Below are 25,485 nucleotides of genomic sequence, written 5' to 3'. Positions count from 1 at the left end.
ACAATGGTGTTCACAAGCGTCTTGGGACTTGTCTGAAGTCGGTACAGCTACACACTAATATGAATATGTGGAAAGGTGAGACCCTCACGAACACGTACATGTCGTTGTTTTGCTCGAGGAAGCCCACAGGCCTCACAAGACTCGTCTGAAGGTCCCGCAGTACCAATTGAAAAAATGAATGGAAGTACAGAGTGCCAACCCTCTTTTTTATGTTTCCTGATCTTTCTTATATCTCTCAAATATAGGACAGACACTTCAGAACAAACTTCCTTTCGATTTTTTGGGGGGGACTATCTGTTGTTCCATGTATTGAATCTGTTATTCAATGCTCTTGGATGGGCTAATAGCAGTAAGGCCAAAACATTTTTTTCATTAAATATTTTCTTTTAATATATTATATATTTTTTATACTTCAAGGGGTCTTAAAATGTAAAATCAAACAGCTAAATGATCCTAGGTATGACCTTCTTAAAACAATTCCATATAGCTTAGTAAAACCCCTCCCCGGCATTGTTTTGAGAGGAGATGTTGGGAGAGCTACACCCCACCTTTGTGCTTCCACTTTAGACAGTCAAACAAAGCCTGAATCTGCTTTTTATCCCATGTTTAGTTTGGTCCATATTCTTTGTTACACCTTATTCTAGATTGGTGTGGGCTTTTCCTTCAGATTGTCTTTTCAGACTACATATATTTTGTAGCGTTTTTGTCACTGACAAACAACGTAGGGGGGTTATAAGACTGGTGAAATCAGTTTAACAACGTAATAAGCACAGACAAAATACATGGAAGCATTTGTGGAAAATCCTACTTGGGAGATACTAGATAAATGTAAGAAGGCAAATCTGATTAGTATGACATCTACCGATTCAAACTAAGTTATCATATAGTTACTCAATGCTGTTTTGGTGGGGAAGGAAATACTCCTGGAGAGAGGATGATTAAAAGGGTGCTACAGGTAGTAGAGTAAACCTTGTAGACGTGTAGCTGCAGGAGGTAGAACTACAGGAAAAATTGGAGCAACAGAGATTAGAGTTTGAGTTAAAGAAAGGGGAACTTGGGTTAGGGCATGCCATTTGATTAAAACAGTTAGATCTGGAAGCACTCAGTATACATTCAGGCCATCATGCACTCTCAACAGCGTTTGATCTTGGTCGGAACATCTGGCTTGTACCGCCTTTCAATGAAATGGAGGTGGACGTACATGTATATTTTACTCTGTTTGAGCAGTTTGCCACAGCCCTAAAACGGCCACGCAATATCTGGTCGCTGCTCCTCCAAAGTGTTTTCGTGGGAAAAGCTCAACATCTATGCCACTCTATCTCATGATCAGAGTTCAGATTATGACACTGTTAAAGCTGCTATCCTTCGGGCTTACGAGTTAGTCGCAGAGGCATACAGACAACAGTTCTGTAAATTGCGAAAGAGAGTCACAAAGTATTGTTGAATTCGTAATGGAACAAGCATGTCTTTTTGATCGGTGGTGTACTTCTCAAGAGGCAGAGGACCTTGAGGGTTTAAACACACTCATACTACTTGTGCAGTTTAAAAGAAAGGGCTGTTACCTACGTTAACGAGCACAAGGATCTCACTCTTGAGAAAAAGTGTTGACACATAAAATGACTTACTGATCCCCACACAAAAGACTATCCAGAGAAGTCACCTCCCACTACAAGGTTTCAGTCTTTTTCCCCAGTGCCCAAAGACAGGGATGGGCAGAAAACTGGTTCTTTGTATCCGCTAGTTTGTCGTTATGAGAAAGGCCATATTGCTGTGAGAAAGGCCATATTGTGTCCTAAGTTGAAACAAAAATATAAGAGAAAGAAAAAGCTGTTTCTTCTTATGGGAGCCCTCCAGCCCATGAAGTCTCTGGTTGGAACTGGTTTATCGCCTAAAGAAGATTTTGGATCAGATTTGTATGAACCCTTTGTTTCAGATGGGTTTGTGTCTCTGCAGAGTGGTGATGCTGTTAGGTAGCCTGTGAAGAAACAGTGGGACACTGGGGCAGCCCAGTCCTTCATTTTGGAGGGTGTTTTGCCTTTGTCTGACACATCAGCAACTGGTTACAATGTTTTGGTTCAAGGCGTGGAGATGCATGGAAGTTCATTTGTATAATGTGGAACTCGGGTCTGATCTTGTTTCTGTTCCCGTGGTCATTGGAGTGAGGCCTAGCCTACCTGGGTTGTTACAAATCATGTAATTTGTAAGGTGCCCAGAGTAAAGGAAACTGATGGGTTATCAGAGAAATACCCTAGAGTGTTCCCAGCATGTGCTGTTACATGTGTTATGTCTAAAAAGATTGCCAAGAGCAAGTCTAGTGTTGAGGAGGCTGATACCTAGTCAGTTACACAACTGGATGCATTCTTCCGCATTTTAACCCAACCGAAATAAAGTGTAATATTTTTTGCTCATATAATTTAAAAAAAAAAGTTGTTAGGTGTAGGCAGGGCCATAAGTAAAAAGGTAAACTGGGATGTGACTAAAGAATTAATCAGGGTGATTTTTCCACAAATAGACAGGTGTTGGCCTTTCCATGGCAGCAAAATCTTATCTAATTTGTCTAACTTTCTATTAAAATGTATTGCAGTGAGATCCTTTCTTTCTTTCGAGATATGAATACCAAGTATGTCCACTTTACTGTGGGACCATTTTTTGGTAAACTACATTGTAAACATTGTATTTTTTAGAGAGCCAATACATAATTTGGTGCATTTCTCATAATTCGGTTGTAATCCAGAGAGGTTAGAAAAATTATCTAGATCCTCTATGAGGCTATGCAGGGATCCAAACTGCAGATTTAAAAGAAAGCAACATGAATTGTCAGCGTACAATGACGCCCTGGATTTCTAGCCCCTTGATATTATTATTGGATCTGATTTTAATAGCTAACATTTCGATGGCCATAATAAATAAATATGCTGATAGTGGACAGCCTTGTTTTAATCCTCTTGACAATTTAATACTTTCTGAGAAGTAGCCATATTTATTATTTTGCACCTGGGGTACTATATATAACTTTAACCCATTGTATTAGAGATTATCCTAAATTAAAATAGTCCAGGCATTTATATATTAATTCAAAGCCATCTATGAATATCTGGCCTGCTTTCTCAAATGGTATGCAATCCAGGCCTGGAGTTTTCCAGGACTTTAAGAAGTTCTTCCTCTGTAATTAGGCCTTAACATTAGTCTTTCTGTATAGCTGTTCATTTTACACTATTATTAGAAAATAAATCCTTACAATTAAGTTCAGTTTGTGGAAATGGAGGAGACAAATGGAAACTCCGTCATTTGTAACAAGCTTCTGTAAATTATTTTGGTAGCATTTCTGTTGAAGATAATAATAAAAAAATATTTGGTGAATTCTGCCCATGTTCCATCCATTTCTTTTTGTTTTTCCTCTAACTTATTATGTGCCTTATGTTACTGTTTTTATTGCTATCTATCTGTACTGTTAATTCCTTTATTTCCTTTAAAAAAAATTACTATTTCACCTAAAATGTTTTTGTTTTAAAGATGAGTATTGTATTGCATTGCCTCTAAAGGCACATTTAAAAGTGTCCCATACAATATGGGGATCTGCTGTACCAATGTTATGTCAGAAAAAGTTAGTTATAAATTATTCTGTCCTAGTTAAAAACAAGTTATCATAGGCTTTGATTAAATGTCCAATATCCTTGCCAATGTGGAAATTCTGTAAGAGTAATGTATATGCCAATTATTTAATGGTCCGACCGCATTCTGTCCCCTATCACCACTTAAATTTTTTTTGGTAGCAGTGAGAATGACATAAGAAAGTAGTCAAGATGACTAGCTTGATTGAGCCTCTGCCATGTAAATCTCACTAGGTCAGGATATTTAAGCCACTAGTTCCAATATATTCATAATATTTGTAATTTCCTTAAGTGTATGAGGGTGATAGTTTGTAGTGTGATTTCCATATGTTCGATTGAGGTACTTAAAACCGAAATAAGAATATTTTAAATGTAACCTTTATTCAAAAAGGCAAGTCGGTTAAGAACAAATTCTTATTTACAATGACGGCCTACGCCAGCCAAACCCGGACGACGCTGGGCCAATTGTGCGCCGCCGTATGGGACTCCCAATCATGGCCGGTTGTGATACAGCCTGGAATTGAACCAGGGTGTCTGTAGTGACGCCTCAAGCACTGAGGTGCAGTGCCTTAGACTGCTGCACCACTCGGAAGACCAATAATTGAGTCATGTATTGCCTGTAAGCTCACTAAATTATTATATATATTTTCAAAGAAAAGTGGATCATCAATATTTGTGTGCAATGTTGTCATCAAGGCAAAGGGTGGCTACTTTGAAGAATCTCAAATATAAAATATATTTTGATTTGTTCAACACTTTTTTTGGTTACTACATCATTCCATGTGTTTTCTTTCATAGTTTTGATGTCTTCACTATTATAATACAATGTAGAAAATAGTAAAAATAAAGAAAAACCCTTGAATGAGTAGGTGCGTCCAAACATTTGACTGGTACTGTAGGTTTATCTTTAGGAAACATAACAAGGACAAGACTAAAACGGTGCAATTCGACAAGAGAAGGGGTCCACTGCTGCATATCAAACCCAACAGAAGGCATACAAACTATGAATTTACAAATGCAAACAGCTTTCCCTTACCATCTCCTGCTGGACTCAGTGTAAGGTTGCTTCAGCCAAGAGTACAATGCTACTTCTTAAATGTAGAACTACTTGGTACAACTTATCCATCTGACACAGCTCTTCTCTTCCCTTGTTCTTCAGCAGACTGCTCAATGATACATGATTTAGGCTTTAGGGGCCCGATTCCGATTTAGGAAATTACACCTTTCTTAAGCACGCCTTTCCTAAGCACTTCTCAGTAGTTGGTATCCAGACTTACATTATGGAGGTGCGTAACAGGCTTTGCAGGTGTGGTTCCCTTGCGCGCACTCAGTAATTGTATTTCAACCGCTGAAAACCCTCCCAGCTCTAGTGGAGTTTTTATTCAATAGGGTTTTCAGTACATTTATCTTAAGCCATCCCTTTAAATAGGATGTACCTTTTAGTTAGAATTTTATCAACAGACTCAATAGAATATATTGAGAGAAAGGTTTCAGAATATTAACGAAAGAAAGCCATCTAAATATATACATATTCGTCTCTGTTTCAGCACCTATTGGTAGATTTAAAAATATTTTGATCTTGTAGATTATTCAGTGTTAGGAAAGTATTTATGAATCATAAAAAAAACAGGTTTGGAGAGCATTTATGCAGGAAAGAAAAACATTGCCACATTCCGTTCTTTAACACATGGTAATGTTGGAAATTAGTGTACATAGAATAATAAAAGGGAGAATAGTGTACAATAGTAAACTATAACCTTGTCTATTGCCTGCACTAAACATGGAACGGTGTGACAACACAGCCAATTATTGTGCTATGCGTCAGGTTCAAACTGTTTGGTCTGGCTTGGTCTGCTCTTAGCTCCATAACGATTGAATTTTTTATTTATCAACTGTTACTAATGATCCTCAAACACATGGCCGTGACGGCGTTTACAGAGGAAGCAAATGAAGCTAAACTAAAAAAGGTAATTAAATGGAATGATAATGTAGGCTATACGAACTGAAGGGAACTAACAGTAAATTGTTAGTGTGTTGTTATTAGGCCTACTGACAGTCGCTAGTGAAAGTGGCTAATATTTAACAAGAAAGAAATGGGAAACAGAGAAAGTCGGGGTAGCCTATAACTCCTTTCATACAGTTGAATGGGTGGAATGTTATTAATATTTTTCATAATTCACTTTTTTTTACGACGAAAATCCAGTGTTTCTATGTCAAACGCTTTCGTTATATTTCAGTCTTCTGTGATGTGTGTATAAAATGTAATATTGTGACACAAACTCTACATTTCATAAATGTCATCTCTATATATGACATGGTACATGCGTCGTCTTTTAAGTGCATAACAATGTGTGTGAGGTGTACACTTTTTTGTTTCAATGTAGATTTGTTTAAGACTACCAAGAAACATTCTGTGTGACCCTGATTTAGCCCACTGCAGTAAAAGGTTGACATTCGAGAACGCCCATCCCTGCAAGTTAAAAGGCCGAACAATTTAAATTCTGCATAAAGGCACAGCATTTCATCAACTTTACTGTGGGAAAGTTTATAGGTTGATATGCTTCAGTTTGCTGCTATATGACTGGTTTCACATTTGTCTCCAGCGATTATAAGGTAAAAACAAGTGTCATTTAGATTTACTACCAATCCAAACAGATTTCTCATTTACCTAGCACTTATCAAGTTGTAAATTACAGTGCATGGAGAATGCTGTTATTTCTCTCAGAAAAAATAAAGTACATACTTTTTCCACAAGGAACCGGCAGGTTCGCTAGACCTTATTTATGGTTTCGTTGCGTGTAAAGCTGGTGGAATTATTAAGGAATTAAGTCAAGGTCAGAATATGCCATATCTGTAGACACACCTGTGCCACACCTTCATTTATTCTATCTCCACCCAAAATGAATAGCAGGTGTATAGCATACTATTCTCAAGTTCAAGGTCAGAATACGTATAGAGAGAAGTGCATAAAAAGGGAATTACGTTCCATTTACGCACGCTTAACTCGGGTCGTAATCGGGCCCATGGGGACTAGAAAGCTGGACTTTTAACCTTGGAGGGACAAGTTAAAGTCGGCTCTAACCATTGGCTGAGCCTGAGCCGATCTAAGTCCTGACATCAGAAAAGATCCCATACCCACAACAGGAACCAAGCCCTCAAAAACAACATGGGCTTAGCAGGGTAGGAAGTGATGCCACATAGAGGGCTTGGTGAATGAAAAAACATAATTTACATACTATTGGGGAGAACAGTACATAAGCATTAAACATACAATATTCTTAAAGTAGCAGTCTACAATGGTCAGGGTAGAAGTCAACACACTATTCCAGTTAAAGATTCTACAGAGTGGGCTTCCGATGTGATTCAGAGGCAACATGGGAAATGCCTCATCTCTTCCAAATGACCAAACAGGGGGAATTCTCGGTTACCACCCGGGTGGCTCTTTTGTTCGGCAGAAAGTATGGTCAAGCCTGGCGCTGGAGGTGCTAAGCTGAGTTTAATTCTGTTTGAGTCCCCAGTCAAAGGTTTCCGCTGTCCCCTTGTCACTGTGGGAAAGCCCCATCTGGGTAGCCAGCCAGGAGGAAGGCAACAGTAACACTTAACATTTATTAACTAACTGGTTGTGGTGTTTTTACACTGGTCCCGCTACTGTGCCATTCAGATCCTAGTGGTAATAACAGAGCCAAAATCACAAACACACAGATCTATAATAACCAGATCCAACCACTGAGCTTCAGCCATGTCCCTGTTGGCCTATATTAAGAACAGCAGCAGGGAAATAAAATGATTGCTCAGGTTTTCTACGTGTTGACATCAGAACTGTGCTTGCACTGTCTGTGTCAATGGAAAAAAATGACAGAGGGGACACTGGAACATGGGGCAATAGGGAGCGTGGGGAGTGACAGGCATGTGCTGAAATCCTCAAGATCCGCGAGCAAAAATAATGCAGCAACAACAGCAGCAAGCTCATTGGTAGTTGAAGCGACTCGGTCTCTTTTCCTCTGATCAGAGGAGGGTCTTGACACTCTGGTGCCAATTCATATTCCTATAATGGAGAAAACATCATCTCCGACCGAGGTATTTCTCTGCTGATCAACCAGTTCATGTTAAGTGAAGTGTGTTCACCCTAACCCTGAGTCTACACAGGCTAATAATAGCACTGGTCTGAGGGTTATATGGAATGACTAAAATAATGAACATTAACAATATGAATATGATACGAATTAACAATATGGAAACAGAGGGTTGGAAAGGTATAATAGAAAATGTATTGATAGTAACAGTTGTAAAGATGACCCATTTCTTTTGTGTCCATTGTGTTCTAGCTTGTGTTATCGGACATGGGTCACATGACTATGGTTCTAGGTACAGCTATTGAGCACAATATGAATAGGTCTTTGTTGCTTCTAATAATAAGTGCCATCACATACCAGGAAGTATAAATATCACCATTTGTGATTTATTACCAGGGGTTTAATATACATCATAATATGAATATTCATACAAGAGCTATTTTTCATGTACAAATTACAAATACATAAACTGGTTTCTCAACTCTTCTGTTTAAATGTACAAAATTCCTCCCACGGCTGTCCCATAGCAGCTTTGCAACCTGGCAAGACTTTTAGACATTGCAGTAAAATGCAGAAAAAGGTTTCATTAAAGTATGAAAAAAATCCAAGCAAAATGTCATAGAATTTTTGTTCAAAGAAATAAAACAATATCTCAAGAAAAAAACCTAAAGAGTAGGGAATATGACTGCTCCACAGGGCAGGCAAGAAAAAAATAAAAAATAAAATAAAAACCTGCTATTGTCCAATGTCCAAGACACAGAGAAGTAGTTTTGTGTTTGCATTTATCATTAATACAAAAAAAAATGCCTAGAAAAAAAGCTTATTCCAAAGAATTTACATGAACAAAATTATATTACAGTAGTGTGCATACTGTATGTTTGTGTGAAGCCACGGAGCAAAGATCTTATTGCTGTCCATTCATGACCAGGCAGGCAGTCCTCCACAGCCACCGTACGGGGAGGAGGACTGTGAGGAAGAGGGAGAACGGGGAGAGCAAAGGGACGGCTGGCCTCTTCACTGAATTAAATATCCACACACAAGGCGTTTTGGACTGGGTAGAAAATAAAAGGTTATCCCCCAGTAAGAGTTCATAGGGTTTGTCGTTGCGTTAGGAGAGCGAAAGCTCCTCTAGCGCGCATAAACTCCTTCTAATATAAAAAGTTAAACTTACAAAAAACAAACATACATTTTATACAATGTTGTGTTTCTCCATCACAGGGCACCACATAGTTGGTTAAATTGGATCTTCATATCAAGTAAATGATTGTGTTGTTTTGTTTAGTGTGTTTTTATACAGTGCAGAGTATATGGGCTTGGATTAAATAAGTGTGTTTTTAGTGTGTTGGGTGTCCCTCTACTGGCCATGGGGGCTCACTCCCTCTCTGTGCGCGCTGCTGCTGCTGCCTCTTGTTCCCTGGCCACGCAGTAGTTAGGCTGCTCAGAGGGGGTGTATCCCGGCAGGCACACACACTTGTAGGACCCTTCCGTGTTGATACATTTAGCGTTCTTGCAGAGGGACATCCGGTTGTTGAGCTCGGAACATTCATTCACATCTGTGAGAGAGAAGAGGGGTATTATGTTAGCACAGTCTACATACACTCAGTGGACAGTTTATTAGGCACACCCATCTAGTACCGGGTCGGACCCCCGTTTGCCTCCAGAACAGCCTGAATTCTTTGGGGCATGGAAACATTGCTCAGTTGGTATCAAGGGACCTAAAGTGCCGTTCTGCACACCACTGTTGTACTCCGCCGTTGTTTGCCCTGTTTGTGACCCGCCTGTTAGCTTGCACGATTCTTGCCATTCTCCTTCGACCTCTCGTTAACAAGCTGTTTTCGTCCACAGGACTGCCGCTGACTGGATGTTTTTTGCTTGTCGCCCCCATTCTCGGTAAACACACATTCTCTAAGACCTAACGAGTTGAACATAAAGGGCGTGACCGTTGAGGAACCTGAACTCTTAGGAGTAACATTGGACGACCAGTTATAATGGTCAAGTTGCTGTGAAGATGGGGAGAGGTATGTACCGTATGTCTGTTATAAAAAGATCACCTGCATTTTTGACACCGCTCGGCTGTACTTGTTGTTCAGGCTCCGATCCTGTCCCATTAACATGGCCAGGAGCTTCAAAGAAAGACCTAGCATAGCTGCAACTGGCTTAAAACAGAGCAGCACGCCCTGCACTTCACTGCGCACACGGACCTAACATTAACAACATGCATGATAGCCTTTCCTGGTTGAGGGTTGAGGAGAGATTTACTATTTTCCTTCTAGTCTATTCAGTGTGTGTGTGTGTGTGAGTCCTCCACCCATGTCTTACCCACACACGCCATGCGGGACATGTCCAGGGTGTATCCGTCGAAGCAGTCGCAGGTGTAGCCCTCCTGTACCCGTACGCAGCGCCCGTTCTCACAGCCGTTCAGAATGCCACACTCTTCCGCTCTCAGGCCCTCAAACGCATCGTACGGGTCTGCAGGATGAGGGCAGGGAATGAGGTGTTTCATTAATCCCACTCAGATGAAGATATAATTCATGATAATGACTTATTTAATCTGTGAATGCGGTGAAATGATGATTTAAAAATCCTCTACATTTAACTAGCTTGACTGGATAAACTAATGAATAATTAATCATCTCTTTATGTTCTTGGAAGACCTTGGTTACACTGAAAATACAGAAACTGTAACATAACTACCATTTGTGCCTAGCTACAGAAAACAATTTGTGGTCATGGCAGTAATTCATGTGGACACAAGATGGCAGTAAAGAGCTATCATTGAGAGAATAGGCAGCTTGTCCCAAGCTCCCCATGCTATCCCCTCTCTCTGCATGTTTGAGCTTCATCAGTGTGTTGTACAGTGTGGTGGGGACTGGTTCACTCACTCTCCTCGTCCTCGTACAGGGGCAGGGCACCAGGCTGGTCGGGGCGAGGTTCATAGTCCAGGTTGACCTCGTACTCCTGGATGGGCTCAGCCACAAGGGCGTCGCGACCATACGGACGCCCCTGTCCTTCACTTATTGGCACGTTACACATGGAGGCATAGTCCTCTGTGAGAGAAGGGAGAGAGACTGAGACATGGCCCTCAGAGAGAGAGAGAGAGAGAGAGAGTCTTCTGAGAGAGAGTGACAGAGGGAGACACAGCTCTCTGAAACAGAGACGGAGATGTAGCCCTGTGACCACAGATCAGGAGCTAGAGAATACATGTGATGCTGGGAGCTTTTTACAATGTACTCATAAAGACAGAAAACATGACAAAAACCTACTACGTTTGATCAACACAACACGTTTCTGTGATTATAAGAACTGAAGCTTATTCAAATGTCAACACAAGGTTTTTTTTTCGAAGTAATTACGTCGCCATCATCACTTGGCTTAGTAGTCAGGGGATTTTTGACTGAACTGAATACTCAGGTTGTGACCAGCGGCCCACTTCCCTCCTGAACGTGGCGTTCAGCACACACCACATCACGGTACCTGCTCTGAGTTCCCTCCTCATTGGTTACTGTACTGTGGGAACCTAAACCAGTCTTTCATCTGCACGCCATGGCCAGCCACCCCCTACAGTCCCCTGCTAATCCCACGCACCTGCTTGCCTCTGTTCGCTCCCACAAGAACGTCTATACAGGAAACGCATCAGAGAGGGACCGCAGAGCGATCTGGATGGGCCTGATGAGAACAAACGACTGTGTGTTCTGTTCTCTCTGCGGAGAGCAGCGGTGAGCTCACACACCTGCATCTCAGTTTCTCAGTAAGGAATAAGGATCGAAGTGGGGACCATGTTGGCCGATGTTGGACAACACCAAAGGGTGTTCCACGAATGGTTGAAAACCTGATGAGGTGTTCTCTGTTTAAAAGTGACCCGGACATGCAACTTTGAAATGGCTAACTTGGATTTCTGTCAATGTTTCTCAATGACATAACAAAAACGGATTTTATTAAGAGAGCGTGCAACTGTCATAGCTGTAGGCCTATGTTGCACAGCTGCAACGTTTCCCGGAGAGCTCTCGTGACTTAACTGTGCTCACTAAGCTGTCGGTTCAACATCATTCTCACATGAAGCTACGAATTCCTAGTCAAACTGCTGGGAAATCACTCAACATTTAAAAACCTTCAACTCTACCAGCTCCATCTTCCAGTGGGTTGGAATAACAGTCTTATTTTATCGGAAGGAGGAAAATGATCCAGTTCAGAGCCCTGAGGACTGTCCCCACATGTTCCAGTCCACAGGTCCCCATAATGCACACTGCAGCCATCTGCCCTGGCAGCATGGTGAGGACATGCATCAGCGACCAGACCTCCCTGCCTAGACACACTCCAGGTGTTGGATAAGGGAGGTGGGGAAACAGGAAAGGGGGGGGGGGGGTAAAGGATAGAAGATAGGCCCCAGGCAGGCTAGATCTCAGAGGCTCCAGGAGACAGGAGCGTTAGCAGGCAGCTGGCAGACCTCAAGCCTAATGAGGTGTCACTAGTCCTGGGGCTGATGTCTGAGAGGCCCTGGCCCGTCTGGTTTAAGCACTGACCAACATCATCACTCTGAGACCAGCTGAAATATACTGTGTGGGGTTCTATATTATATCTCACACGAGACTAGATGAAGAAGCATCTACCTCAAATGAACGACTCCACATATATGAAGAAATGACTCTTAGATCTCTGAATGTTATGTTTTCATAGCAGGACAGTGGAAGCATAGTGTATTCACTCATAGTGGATCATAATAGGTAAAGGATAAAGTCATAACAGTAGAGTTGATAGATGGATATGAGTGCTGGTGTAGAACCTGTGTTCTTCAGGGGGCAAAGGGCACAGTCCATGCCCCAGGCCTCTCCAAACAGACAGCAGCACTCTGTGAAGGTGGTCTTTCTGTTGGCTAGGGGCTTGGTGCAAGTCTTCCGGGTGCCCGTTACCGTCTGCCAGCAAATACCCTGGTAGTCAGTCTGCACAGAGTGTTGCTCTGCAACAGACACATTACATCTCAGTCACAATCATTATCTCAGTCAGAGGCACACTATGACATGGCAAGGCATACAATCGCCATGAGAAAGACATTAAAAAAAGAACATGTTTCCAAAAACAGAGACAATATGAGAGGATGCTTATATTTTTTGCATCCAGGCTCAATGAGGGGTCTTACCAGCCACTTCAGGGGCGATCACACAGCGCTTGTTGTCAGAGTCCAACACCATGGGGCGTGTACAGAAACACATGTAGGAGCCCTGTGTGTTCAAACACTCTCCCCCCACACAGCTAGACTCATCCTGACACTCATCAATGTCTGCAGGGGAGGAGAGAAAGGGAGAGAGATGGAGACCAAGATCTCAAGAGGTCCTGTTGGGAGTTCTGTTGTCTCACCGGCCAATTCTCAAGGAAAATGCACCGTAACACTTCATTTGGATGTTCTATCTGTAGATGCTCAACCGATTATCTAACATTTCAACTAACTATCTACTAACCCCAGCCCTTATCCTAACCCCTAAACTTAAACCTTACCCTAACCCTTATTCCAAACCTAACCCTAACCCTAAACTTAAACCTTACCCTAATCCTTATTCTAAACCTAACCCTAAACCTAAACCTAACCCTAACCCTAAACCTAAACCTTACCCTAACCCTTATTCTAAACCTAACCCTAGCTGTAACCTTAGTTGCTTATCAACAGTTTGTTAATAGTATGACCAAATATCCAAATAAAGTGTGACCAAATGCACATGCACGACAGGCATGACAGGCCCCGTTTACACTCAGAGACCTGTCCAATTAAGGATCCACTCACATCAAACGGTGTCACACATGCTTGCTCGCGCTAAACCACTTCAGGTTAACTTGAATTCCCCACTCAGAACATGACTAACAAACAAACTGCATTTTCTCTATCGCATTGATGAGAGTTGAAATCTGTTTTCCCTGTGTCCGTGAACATGTCTGTTGCAGAGACATGCCGCACAGTTAACATGAATTCTAGGTAAACTAATACAGGTTCAAGGGGATTGTTTGCAGGTATTTTGAAAAAGAAACCTGTTATTTGGATTGGAACTCAGTCCCAACAGAAATCGCATGTATTTCTGAAATATACAGACACAATGAATGCATTAGATACACATCAGACCTGTGGTTTCATAATTGCTGAGGAAATGATATATATATTTTTAAACTCAATGGTTTCATCCGTCCAGACATTCAACTGAAATACACATCCACTTGATATTCTACACTTTTAAAAATACCCCTCCATCCCCTTTCTTAAAATATCCCATATAGAGCACGGCTATAGGGCTGGTGGTGGTAGAGGTTGGTTTCTAAATTGTATTATGACTCTAGTCCACGCATAACGGGGTAAAACCAGGACCGTCCAGGGTAAAAGGCCAAACCTCCGCTGGACCCTCCGCCCAATCCCAGCCTGTCTAAATAATCCAAAGCAAATATGGCGGAACTCCGCAGGCGGCCCCACAGGCATTCCACTGCTGGTGACCAGGGGAGCGGTGTGGGGCCAGGGGAGCGGTGTGGGGCCAGGGGAGCGGTGTGAGGCCAGGGGAGCGGTGTGGGGCCAGGGGAGCGGTGTGGGGCCAGGGGTGCGGTGTGGGGCCAGGGGTGCGGTGTGGGGCCAGGGGTGCGGTGTGGGGCCAGGGGTGCGGTGTGGGGCCCGGCAAAAGGCCAGGGTCCATCCAGTTTGGCCGGGTTGGTAGTTTGGGCGTGCTGTCTGGGCCTGCTGGGTTTGGCCCCTAGGTCACGCTGCTCTGACCCCACCTAACCCAGGGAGGGGACCCACTCTACACATCCCGGCACAGCCAGCCAACACACACAGGCTGTGGTACAGTAGCACTAACTGCTTTTAATGTGCGTGGACAGTTTAATGACACAGGGCTGTGGAAATGGTATATTAGTAGACTGAGGGCCATTGATTCCAATCTTTTAATTGTCGCCAAAAAACAGCATGTTGTGAGTAAATCAAGTATGTTTGGGCTGAATTAACACTAACTGATGTGAATGACCTGCCCACTGACCTCTGCACTGCAGCTTGACCTCGTCGTAGTACAGGCCAGTCTTACAGTAACACTCGTAGCTTCCTGGGCTGTTGAGGCAGAAGCCATCCTTACAGATCTCCTGGCCAAACAACGCACACTCATCTGCATCTGGAAGGGAGAGGACAACCCGGGTTTCTTAGTAACAGCACCCACACCCACATTTTCAATGCATCTCTTACTATTTAGACAACAATGTAATCATGCAGTTACTTCCCCGCTGAATCTGAGGGAACACCAATACCACTCAACGGGAATATACATTCCCAGTATTCAAACAGTCTCTACTCTTTACGTTTACCAACTCAACGCTTTAATGAGACGAACTCCGGAGAGGCGTAGAGAAAACCTTCCATCAACAAACAGTTCTGCGTTACAGTACTCTACTCTTCCTTCGGTTGGCCGTTGGTGTTTGCAACTGAGACCAATAACCAGCCATGCAAACAGGTTGACTAACTGAAGACATATCCAGACTGATGCTCAGGTAAATGTGTCTGGCAACTCGCCTTCCCAGTCCGTCTCTGTCTGTCTCTCTCTCGGAATATACCACATTCACTTGCTGCCAGCCCCTCTCTACCAGACTCCCCTCGCTGTAATGAATCACATTATTGAATGAAGGCTGTTGGTTCGATGAATTAGCTTTCGCGCGAGGTGAACAATCTAGGCTTGAAGGGGCTGGGAGAGGGGAGAGGGGAGAGGGAGAGAAGTGGACAGAGGGAGAGAAAGAGAAAAACAGGAGAGAGGGGAAGATGGGCTCGGAGGAGAACATGTTGAGGTCATATGTCTACAGACATCTAAGGCTGGTATTTCTGCTCTGTGACTCCAAGGCTGAGAGACAGAACCCACAGACAGAGACACACACATAAACAAACACTTACACAATAAGACCACGGACACAGGCCTGAGAGAGAGACAGCGGTGATGAGATTAATAGCAGCATCTCAAGAGCAGTAAGGCCATTCAAAATCCTGGGTTTGTTGCGACCTCATTATCTGATTCAGGAAGTTCTCACAGCATTCTCTGCTGAACACTACTGTTGTGAGCCAAGGCTCCGTTCAGTCTATGCTGAGTCTCTGAGTTCACATACCTTTATAACTCTCGGCTGCGGTCACTCCAAACACAGCGTCACCAGTGGGGACATTGCCTCTCCCAGCTGGACACATCTGGGAAAACTGATCTGTCGAAGAGATAGACAAGAAAATGTGTAATAAGTAGCGTGTGTGTGTGGATATAATAAGTGTGTGTGTGTGTGGATATAATAAGTGTGTGTGTGGGTTCATGTGTGCTTCCTCACCAGTACCCTGGACGGGGCAGGGGTGCACCTCACAGTTGTCCCCCCAGCCTGCACCCAGGGTGCAGCAGCACTCTTCCATGGTGACACTGCTGGTCAGCACGTTCTCACACAGGTTCTCATCATTGAGGTTGTAGTAACACTCCTTCCTCTCTACTGACGAGGCTGGGGACAACAGGGCAGAAGAAATATGATTACACATGAATAGATCGACGATAGTGTTCCGTAATATTTTCAGTTGTGGGCGTGAAGGAGTAACGTTTTTTTATTGAGTGCTAGAAATGGGTTAACCCAGGAGAAATGAGTCTCTCTCGTAAACTGAGACAATTACAGCCTGTTGGAGAGATGGGCCACATGATGACTGTGATCTGGGTCTTCACACTGCTTTAATGACATACCTGGAGAGAAGAAAACCCCCCTTCCCTTCCCCTCCTATCTCCACCTCCTCGGTTTCCCCTAAACCCTCCACATGCACGTACGCACACGAACACACATCTGTGAATGCCTCTGATAATTACAGATTACTAGAGATTCGTATCTAATTGCCCATTCTCAGAAAAACACAGCTTTTATTGCTACAACATGGAAACGGCTTTTTTACATTCTTCTAAAGCAATCCTACTATTACGTAACGTCTGTGATCGTGAGCACAGAACATGCTCTAATTCCTAACATTATATAATGATAAACTATCCTCCTTAAATATCTGGGAGTGTTCTCAGAGGTGAGAGAACATACTTGAGGTCATCGGGTTAAGTCTGACAAGGAGCCTAGGTTAATGTTGAGCTTTGGGTCCTAAAGCCCTGTATTATACAGTATATCCACCAGGCTCTGTCTCTCATTAGGGTTTTACACTCAGGCAAAGACAGAGGAGGCCCCTAACCCGCGGCTGTGTTGTTAAACAGAGCCAGGCCCCCTCATTCATCAGAGCACCACTCCACTCAAATGAAACTCCAACCTATTAAAGGTTAATATTGTCCTCTGAGACAACGCGCTACCACTCAATGTTCACTATTTAAAATGAAACATTTAAACGGTGCCTTATATAAACTAGGGGTCTTCATTTGTCTTCAGGCAATGTGTGGGTCACCTGTGGGAACGGGACTGCACTTGGCGGTCATCTGGTTGTACTCCTGGTCCTCGTCGGGGCACATACACAGGAAGGAGCCCTCCACGTTCTCACACAGGGCCTCGCCACACACACCGCTCAGCAAATCACACTCATTCACATCTGCAGGGAGAACAAAGCACCTTGGTTAGCGGTTAGCACTAATGAGCATGGTTAGCAACCTCACAGGACGCATCTTATTTCAATAATGTCTCACATATGTGGCATGTGTGGTTTCATTCACAAGACAAGTAGCTTATAAAGATACATTAAGATACTAAGTGGTGTACTGTATGGGGAGCTGGTGATATACTCTTGGAAATAGATTTTTCTGAAACAAAACACTCAATGTTTTCAAAATCAATGAATAGGCCTATACATTGAGGAAGAAAAAAACACTCAAATATCTATTTCACACTCCAATAACATGTCTGTTTTCCTTTGACCCGGCTGTGGTTATAGCTGAGCATCCATCCATGTATATCTCTCCAGTTATGAACGAACGTGCAGAGAAAACACATACATCAACCCCGACGTGGAGCTTAATGTAAAAAGACAACAAAGCCTCATGGTTCTGAGGTGCTCTGAACTGCTCTGCATTCCCAACACCCTATCCAATACTTCATACTGGGGTGTGGGCCAGTTTGTCAATGAGCTAGAAAGTGTTAAGGAGAGAGCGGGGAGGAAGAGAGTGGGTGCGTCGCAATAGGGGAGCACTAAAAAGGGGAGAGGTCCAGAATGACAATGGAAAAGGCAGATTTTTCTTCATAGGATAATATATTTCAATATATTTCACGGCCTTTCCTGCTCAGCAGAATGGGACTACCATTTGGAGGAAAATTTGTTTTCCATTTCAGTGGATTCTGTTCTCATGCATCTGTGACTCCTTTCAGGAAACTAGGTGTTATGTCGCGGGTCACTACTTCACAGGAGGCATTTGAACGTAAACATTTTTTTTAAATCTAAATGCTTTTTTTGGCAGAAATTCCTTCTGGAACTTGTGAACTTTCATGTGCCTTAATAACACACTTGTATGCCATATGAATAAAATTGTTAAATTACGAGCCTAGTTGGTTTAGCCACGGAAAAATCCAGGAACCTTCCCTCTAGCCATGATTGGCTAAGATAATGGATGGCCTGGACATGCCGAGAGAAGAGTTCGGATTCCATGTAGTGCGCTTCTGTCTTTCACATGAGCTGCTCAGTATGTGTAGGTAATCCTTTCTAAAGCTGCTTTTTTGAAAGATATCACGAACAACTGTGATAATGTTGCTAATGCTCTCCACTTTCTGGAGGAACGAGTTTTGAAATCTGTGGAATGCTCGATGGAAGCTAAGGAGATGTCAAAATTCAGAGAACACACAAAGGCTGTTGTATGAAACACCTGTCTCCGGATTACATTTTCAAACTAAGGGCAACCATGGCATCCATGACAGAGAGGGAGAAGTGTTCATCTATGTATATGGGTAAGAGAGTCTAGCTAGCTACATTTTCAGATATTATAAGTTTCAAATATTGTCAGAAAGTTGTTTCATTGCAAGTTAAAGCGTACTGTTAGCTAGCTAGCTAACGTTAGCTAGCTGGCTGGCTCGCTAGCTAACATTACATGTATGATCTGTTTAGTAATATTATTCGTATCTCAGAACAATTTGCATTGCTAGTTATAGCCTAACGTTAGCTAGCTAGCTAACATTGAACCTATTTGGTTAGCTTTAGCTACCTGTAGATTCATGAAGGGTAGTAATGTTATGAGTTGGGATTATGGTTCATTGTTTAGGTACATGTCTAAACAAAACACTCCACTATGCAAGTAACCATTTCACTGTACCATTTACAATTACTGTATCCTGTGCATGTGACAAATAAACATTGATTTTATTTTATATAGTGTGCGTTTACCAGAGACGGTAATGTGAAGAACAACATGACCTGCACCAAAGTCAAATTAGGATATAATGTTAAGCAAACAAGACAGTGTCCAAGTTCTAAAATTCTCCAGTAAAATGCCCTGCTTTTATTTCATTACACTCACAACCATAAGCTATTTTCTGTAATTATCTCACCATTAACTTGTAAATAATGATCTTTTTGTGAGTTTATTTTCCTGTAATAAGGAAAACAAATTAGCTAAAGTTAAGGCATTGTCGGCAATATGATATGGCCATTATTTGAACTGGCTAGCAAGCTAACATAACAAGTTAGATACTAACCAAAATATTGTTTAGAAAGTTGCTTTTAGTTACCTGGTTTGCTAGATTGACACATACAAAATTCATTTTTAAACAGGTGGGTTTATTGGTGTTAAAATACGCCAGTCATGCTATTTTGAACCACCAGGCTGCTGATGTCATGAAGCCTGTCGTTTTTGTGTTTATACTTTTTCCTAACGACAAGTTTTATGTCGGACAACAATAGAATGTTCATGATGTCACTGTGACAACTGTCTACAGACATGTCGATAGACATAGTATAAACCAACCTTTAGACTTCAAATCTTTGGTTGTTTAGTACACTACCATACTCACTCTGTTTAGCCCCGCATGTGATTCCGTAAAGAGATGGGTGGGGCTAAGGCTTAAGAGGGTTTGAACAATGCTGAATGGGTGTAGACAAAGAAGAGCTCACTAGTAGGTGTACCTGAACATTCAAGGGCCATTTTCTCAAAAGTGGGGTTACAAGTTTATCAACTTTCAAAGCAGAATTACTTTCCCATTGTTGCTCAACTGGAGTGTATAATATACCATTTTCTAGCTCCGAGTCAATTTTATCCAATGTAAAAAAACTCAATTTAAAATGTTGCTATATAAGACTGAATCGAGTCAGTCGATCACATTTAGGTTTACATACCACCATTTGGCCATATAGTACATCTCTACTGCCCAGCCAATGGAAATTATGTTTTCATGTGTAAACGTAGAGAAATGCTGAGTTACAGTATAGTACAGATAGGCTAGTTAGGAGAAGGATTTAACCTTGGCTCTATTTCCATGGCTATATACAACTTATTTTTATGCACGGCAAACATGCTTTCCTGCGTAGTTAACTTTATTGTTGTTAATTCAGTATGTGACTGGGCAGAAATAGCCAGTTGCAAGAGTCATAGAGACTGTATCATAGTTTGATTCAGAGCACAGATGGCTTGGCATACCCTTCCACAATGACCGCCACCGCATATATCTGCTGCCACGGATTGGAAAGCTCATTAACGGTCAGGTACACAATGCAGGAAGCAGGCAAAAATAAAATTAAAAAGTCCCTCCACCTCTCCCGCCTCTAGTTATAACCCTTCCTCAACGCTCAGCTCAAAAGTGCACCGCTACTGAGGAGAATCTATAATTCATTAGCTGACATTAAAACCTGCTGCTGCTTTTCTGGTTTTAGCCCGCACCGCAGTGCCCTCATTAAAAGCCAGTCTGTCTGGCGTGACCCTGAAGCACCTTGTTCGACTTGCACAGTCACCATCTGGGTTCAGCCCCAACCGGTACACCTACCACAACCCCGACCCCAGTCCAGCAGAATGAGAAAAAGCTGGTTGAATCTTGATCTTGATCAACGTTGCAGCTGGACTAGAGGGAGAGAGAGGGAGTACTGTCACTGAAACGTGTCACTTAAATCACTCGACAGTGAGATAGAGTTCCGTTCAACGACATGAACTGTGAAATGAAAGGACACTGACAGATAAGCTACGTTTGTCTGATTCCCAGTCTGGAGAATATGTACCAAACAGCACTGAATCACAACACAAAGTCATTAAACTCCAAAACAGCCTCTTCATCTGGGAAGCAGCAAACAATCCCAGAGGCTCAGGGGTTCATCTGTCTAGGGGTAACCAGACTGGGAGAGGAGGGGTTGGTTGTGGACCACTTCCAATAGTTTGGGGGGGGAAAGTGAGCCCATCTGTGCAAGACACAGCAGAATGATGGGCTGGCAGGAGAATGGAGGCAGCTGGCTGTACAGGGCTGGGACCAACCAACACTTGCCAAGGTACAGATGGAGAGTGTGTGTGTGAGAGAGAGAAAGCAAGAGAGACCATACGTGTAAGTTTGCATGACTGTGTGTGTGTGTTTGTTGCGTGGAGTGCATGTATGTGTGTGTGTGTGTGTGTGTGTGTGTGTGTGTGTATGTATGTATGTGCGCACAGGTCAGAGGAGAGATCTGGCTGGAGGAAGTGTTCTATCAGCTTCAATAGGGGAGTGCCTGCGACCCACTTTCAGGGCTCTGACAGGCCTTCCTGTAGGAGGAAAATGTAAAAGATGGAAACGGCATGGACCCAGTTAAGAAAACCACCAAGACAAACGAGCTCCAATTCTTCACCTTGTCCCAAAACATGAACTCACTGACTCTCTATCTGATTGCGATGACCCACTCACCCAAAACCCCTCAAACTATGAGAATGAAATTGAAAGCTACAAACAAAATGGCATTCTGCTGATTGAGTGAGAACTGGCTTTCTTTGGGTCTGCGGAAGAATGTCCTCAATGCCCACTGGCTTGGCTGAGGAAGACATTCATCCAGGATGATGGTTTGATTTGGTGGCAGGGATGGACTTTCTGACAGAACACTCTCACCTTTTCTCACTGCACCCCAAGGCTGAAATGAAAGCCACGCATCACTGACAGTTAGCGGTGCCACCACAGCCCAGCCCTGACAGTTAGCGGTGCCACCACAGCCCAGCCCTGACAGTTAGCGGTGCCACTACAGCCCAGCCCTGACAGTTAGCGGTGCCACTACAGCCCAGCCCTGACAGTTAGCGGTGCCACTACAGCCCAGCCCTGACAGTTAGCGGTGCCACTACAGCCCAGCCCTGACAGTTAGCGGTGCCACTACAGCCCAGCCCTGACAGTTAGCGGTGCCACTACAGCCCAGCCCTGACAGTTAGCGGTGCCACTACAGCCCAGCCCTGACAGTTAGCGGTGCCACTACAGCCCAGCCCTGACCAGAAAAAGCTATTGACTGAGAAATAACCTGGTCGACCACACATGCAGTATATTACATCAAGAAAGAAAATTGAGTGTAACCTCCACTGAGTGTACAAAACATAATGAACACTTGATCTTTCCATGACATAGACTGACCAGGTGAAAGCTGTGATCCCTTATTGTTAAAGCCACTGTAAATCAGTGTAGATGAAGGGGAGGAGACTGGTTAAAGAAGGATTTTTAAGCCTTGAGATAACTGAGGCATGGATTGTGTATGTGCCATTCAGAGGGTGCATTGGCAAGGCAAAAGATTGAAGTGCTTTTGAACGAGGTATGGTAGTAGGTGCCAGGCTAAAAACTGTACCCCTGCTGGGTTTTTCACGCTCAACAGTTTCCTGTGTGTATCAAGAACGGTCCACCACCCAAAATACATTCAGCCAACTTGACAGAAGTGTGGGACGCACTGGAGTCAACATGGGGCAGCATCCCTGTGGAACGCCTTCAACACCTTATGGAGTCCATGCCCCAACAAATTGAGGCTGTTCTGAGGGCAAAAGGAGGGGGTGCAACTCAATATTAGGAAGGTGTTCTTAATGTTTTGCAAATTCAGTGGATAGATCGTATTCAGACAGCTCCAGTCTTGAAACAAATCAAATCAAAAGGCGAAAATGTAAATAGAAATCTCTGTCTAATAGTCCATCTTTCTCTTCGGTGGGGATAAGTAGACAGGAACCAGAGGCCCGGACTCACACCGACAGAAAGACAGACAGCTGCCATACAGCTTCATGGCTCCGGCTCCATTACTTTCACTGCAGCGGAGTGTGTGTGCCACTGTGTGTGTGCCACTGTGTGTGTGCCACTGTGTGTGTGCCACTGTGTGTGTGTGCCACTGTGTGTGTGTGTGCCACTGTGTGTGTGTGTGCCACTGTGTGTGTGTGTGCCACTGTGTGTGCCACTGTGTGTGTGACACTGTGTGTGTGTGCCACTGTGTGTGTGTGCCACTGTGTGTGTGTGCCACTGTGTGTGTGTGTGTGCCACTGTGTGTGTGTGTGTGCCACTGTGTGTGTGTGTGCCACTGTGTGTGCCACTGTGTGTGTCACTGTGTGTGTGTGCCACTGTGTGTGTGTGCCACTGTGTGTGTGTGCCACTGTGTGTGTGCCACTGTGTGTGTGCCACTGTGTGTGTGCCACTGTGTGTGTGTGTGCCACTGTGTGTGTGTGTGCCACTGTGTGTGTGTGTGCCACTGTGTGTGTGCCACTGTGTGTGTGCCACTGTGTGTGTGCCACTGTGTGCGCCAGTGTGTGGGAGACAGCTTGGCTAAGAGTCTAAGCTCCGGTGCGTTTCCAATCCCAGGGTCTGAGGAGCACTGCAGACACGGTGGGGATATGTCTAAAACATCACACAGAACGTGCGCTACACCTTCAAATTGAATGAAAATAAATGGTCACATCAATCAAGCGTCTGCCATCTTTTTTTTCCTGCAGAGCGAGGGAAACTACTGTCCACATTTGAGAGGACAGGAGTATTTAAAGTCCCATCAGTCTGCCTCAATATGGCCCACACCACAGCATTACATTCAAGTCTTTCATGACATATGATTTAATGTCTACAATGCTTATACTATCTTTAAGAGAACCATGAAGCATGATGCATACATGTCTAGCACTGCCACCACCAACAAACTTCAGAGGAAAAGAGCTGTGAGGAAAATACACTCAATCATACTCCCTATTGCTTTGCATGGACCACTTCCTGTTTATAATTGGCTAACGGCTACAGCAGTTGTCACTAAATCAGAAAATACATCTCATTTTAAGATGAAAAGGTTACTGTCGGTATTCCAGGTTGGCAGACTACCCAGCGTATCCATAATAGCGGTGAGCTGTCATTCTGTCGTCATGACAACCCCGCTGAAGTTCTCAAGACGGGAGCAGAAGTTTTAGCCATCAAAGGGCTGGCAGTTTGGTTTTAAGAGTGTTCCAGTGCTTTCAGCAGGACCCTTAAAGGAAAGCCTTGTAACTTCCTTGTGAAGAATGAGCACCTATATCGTCAAAGCACACACATGCGCTGACATAAAATAGGTGCTTCTGAGTATCTGGCTAAAAATATATCAAATGATAGACCCAAAAAATGATGTCATTGAAAATTTGAACTAAAACTTGCAGTGACTTTTCTCTAAGTCAAAGCAGGTGCCAACTGTTCAGTATATTCTAGCACATACTACTAGCACATACTACTAGCACATACTACTAGCACATACTACTAGCACATACTGTAGATGACCTAAAGACTATACCAGATGGTCTCTATGAAGAAGCAGACCATGCCCATGTCATATTGTCTTCATTCCTTCTCTGGCCCTCCTGGTACTTTTCTGTAACCCCCCCCCCCCCCTCCCCAGACACCCAACCACCCCCCAACACCCACACAACCACCCACGCACACCCACACCCATCGAATTCTTACTATTCTTGTGAGGACTATTTGGGGACCAACAATTGATTCCTATTCAAAAACCTATTTCCCCTAACTCCTAACCCTAACCCTGAACCTTAACCTAACCCTTACCTTAACCCCTAACCATAATTCTAACCCTAACCCCTAAGCCTAAAAGAGCCTTTTTACAAGTGAGGACCTGCAAAATGTCCTCAATTCTCTGAATTTTAGTTGATTTACTATTCTTGTGAGGACTTTTGGCACACACACACACACACACACACACACACACACACACACACACACACACACACACACACACACACACACACACACACCCACTCCTACTCACCCACACAGCCGAGGCCCTCCTGGGACTCCTGGTAGCCCCGGTCACACAGGCAGCGGAAGGAACCGACCGTGTTCTCACAGAAGCCGTGGTTACCACACACCGTGGCGTTGACGTTGCACTCATCAATATCTACAAAACGAGGAGGAGAAGGGTCACGGGTTAGTTAGCCATTGTTCTTTACAGTCTCGGTGGCAAAGGTGGTCCCACAATTAGGACCAGTTGACCCACAGAACAACACCCACTGAGCTGCAGTGGAACTAGTCTCAGGTTTGAAGCACATCAAGCTGACAATGTGTCCGGAGTTGAGGAAAATCAGAAAAGTGCAGCATACCACCAACACACAGAGGCAAGGGCTAAATAATCAAAAGGCAGATCCATACACTGAAAAAGTGTGTGTGTGTGTGTGTGTGTGTGTGTGTGTGTGTGTGTGTGTGTGTGTGTGTGTGTGTGTGTGTGTGTGTGTGTGTGTGTGTGTGTGCGTGTGTGCGTGCGCGTGCACTTGTGCGTGTGTGTGTGTGTGCGTGTGTGCGTGCGTGTGAGTGTGTGTGTGTGTGTGCACATGAGACTCCACACCCTGCGAAGGCTATAATAAAAATGCTCAAATATTAACACTAGGGAAATCATGGAGAGTGATAGACAAAACACTTCACACACAAACATCCTCTTGGCTGAGCTG

General features: G+C 43.6%; 1 protein-coding gene across 1 annotated transcript in view; it reads right to left on the bottom strand.

Moving 5' to 3' along the window:
* Positions 1-8,048: 8,048 nt before the first annotated feature.
* Positions 8,049-25,485, bottom strand: part of LOC100380761 (latent-transforming growth factor beta-binding protein 1) — a 117,210-nt gene continuing 99,773 nt past the window's right edge. The window contains exons 25-34 of the mRNA XM_082964495.1: positions 24,810-24,938; positions 17,085-17,225; positions 15,998-16,159; positions 15,791-15,880; positions 14,686-14,814; positions 12,819-12,959; positions 12,465-12,638; positions 10,567-10,731; positions 10,004-10,153; positions 8,049-9,237 (exon numbers count right to left, since the gene is read on the bottom strand). Coding sequence (XP_082820621.1) covers positions 9,056-9,237; positions 10,004-10,153; positions 10,567-10,731; positions 12,465-12,638; positions 12,819-12,959; positions 14,686-14,814; positions 15,791-15,880; positions 15,998-16,159; positions 17,085-17,225; positions 24,810-24,938 — 1,463 coding nt within the window. The 3' untranslated portion in view covers positions 8,049-9,055. The remainder of the gene's footprint in view (positions 9,238-10,003; positions 10,154-10,566; positions 10,732-12,464; positions 12,639-12,818; positions 12,960-14,685; positions 14,815-15,790; positions 15,881-15,997; positions 16,160-17,084; positions 17,226-24,809; positions 24,939-25,485) is intronic.

Source organism: Salmo salar, chromosome 01, assembly GCF_965601325.2.
Source record: "Salmo salar chromosome 01, fSalSal1, whole genome shotgun sequence".
In the NCBI taxonomy this organism is placed as follows: domain Eukaryota; kingdom Metazoa; phylum Chordata; class Actinopteri; order Salmoniformes; family Salmonidae; genus Salmo; species Salmo salar.
Note: the sequence above shows the minus strand (reverse complement) of the source record. Positions and strands in the feature narration are given on the sequence as shown.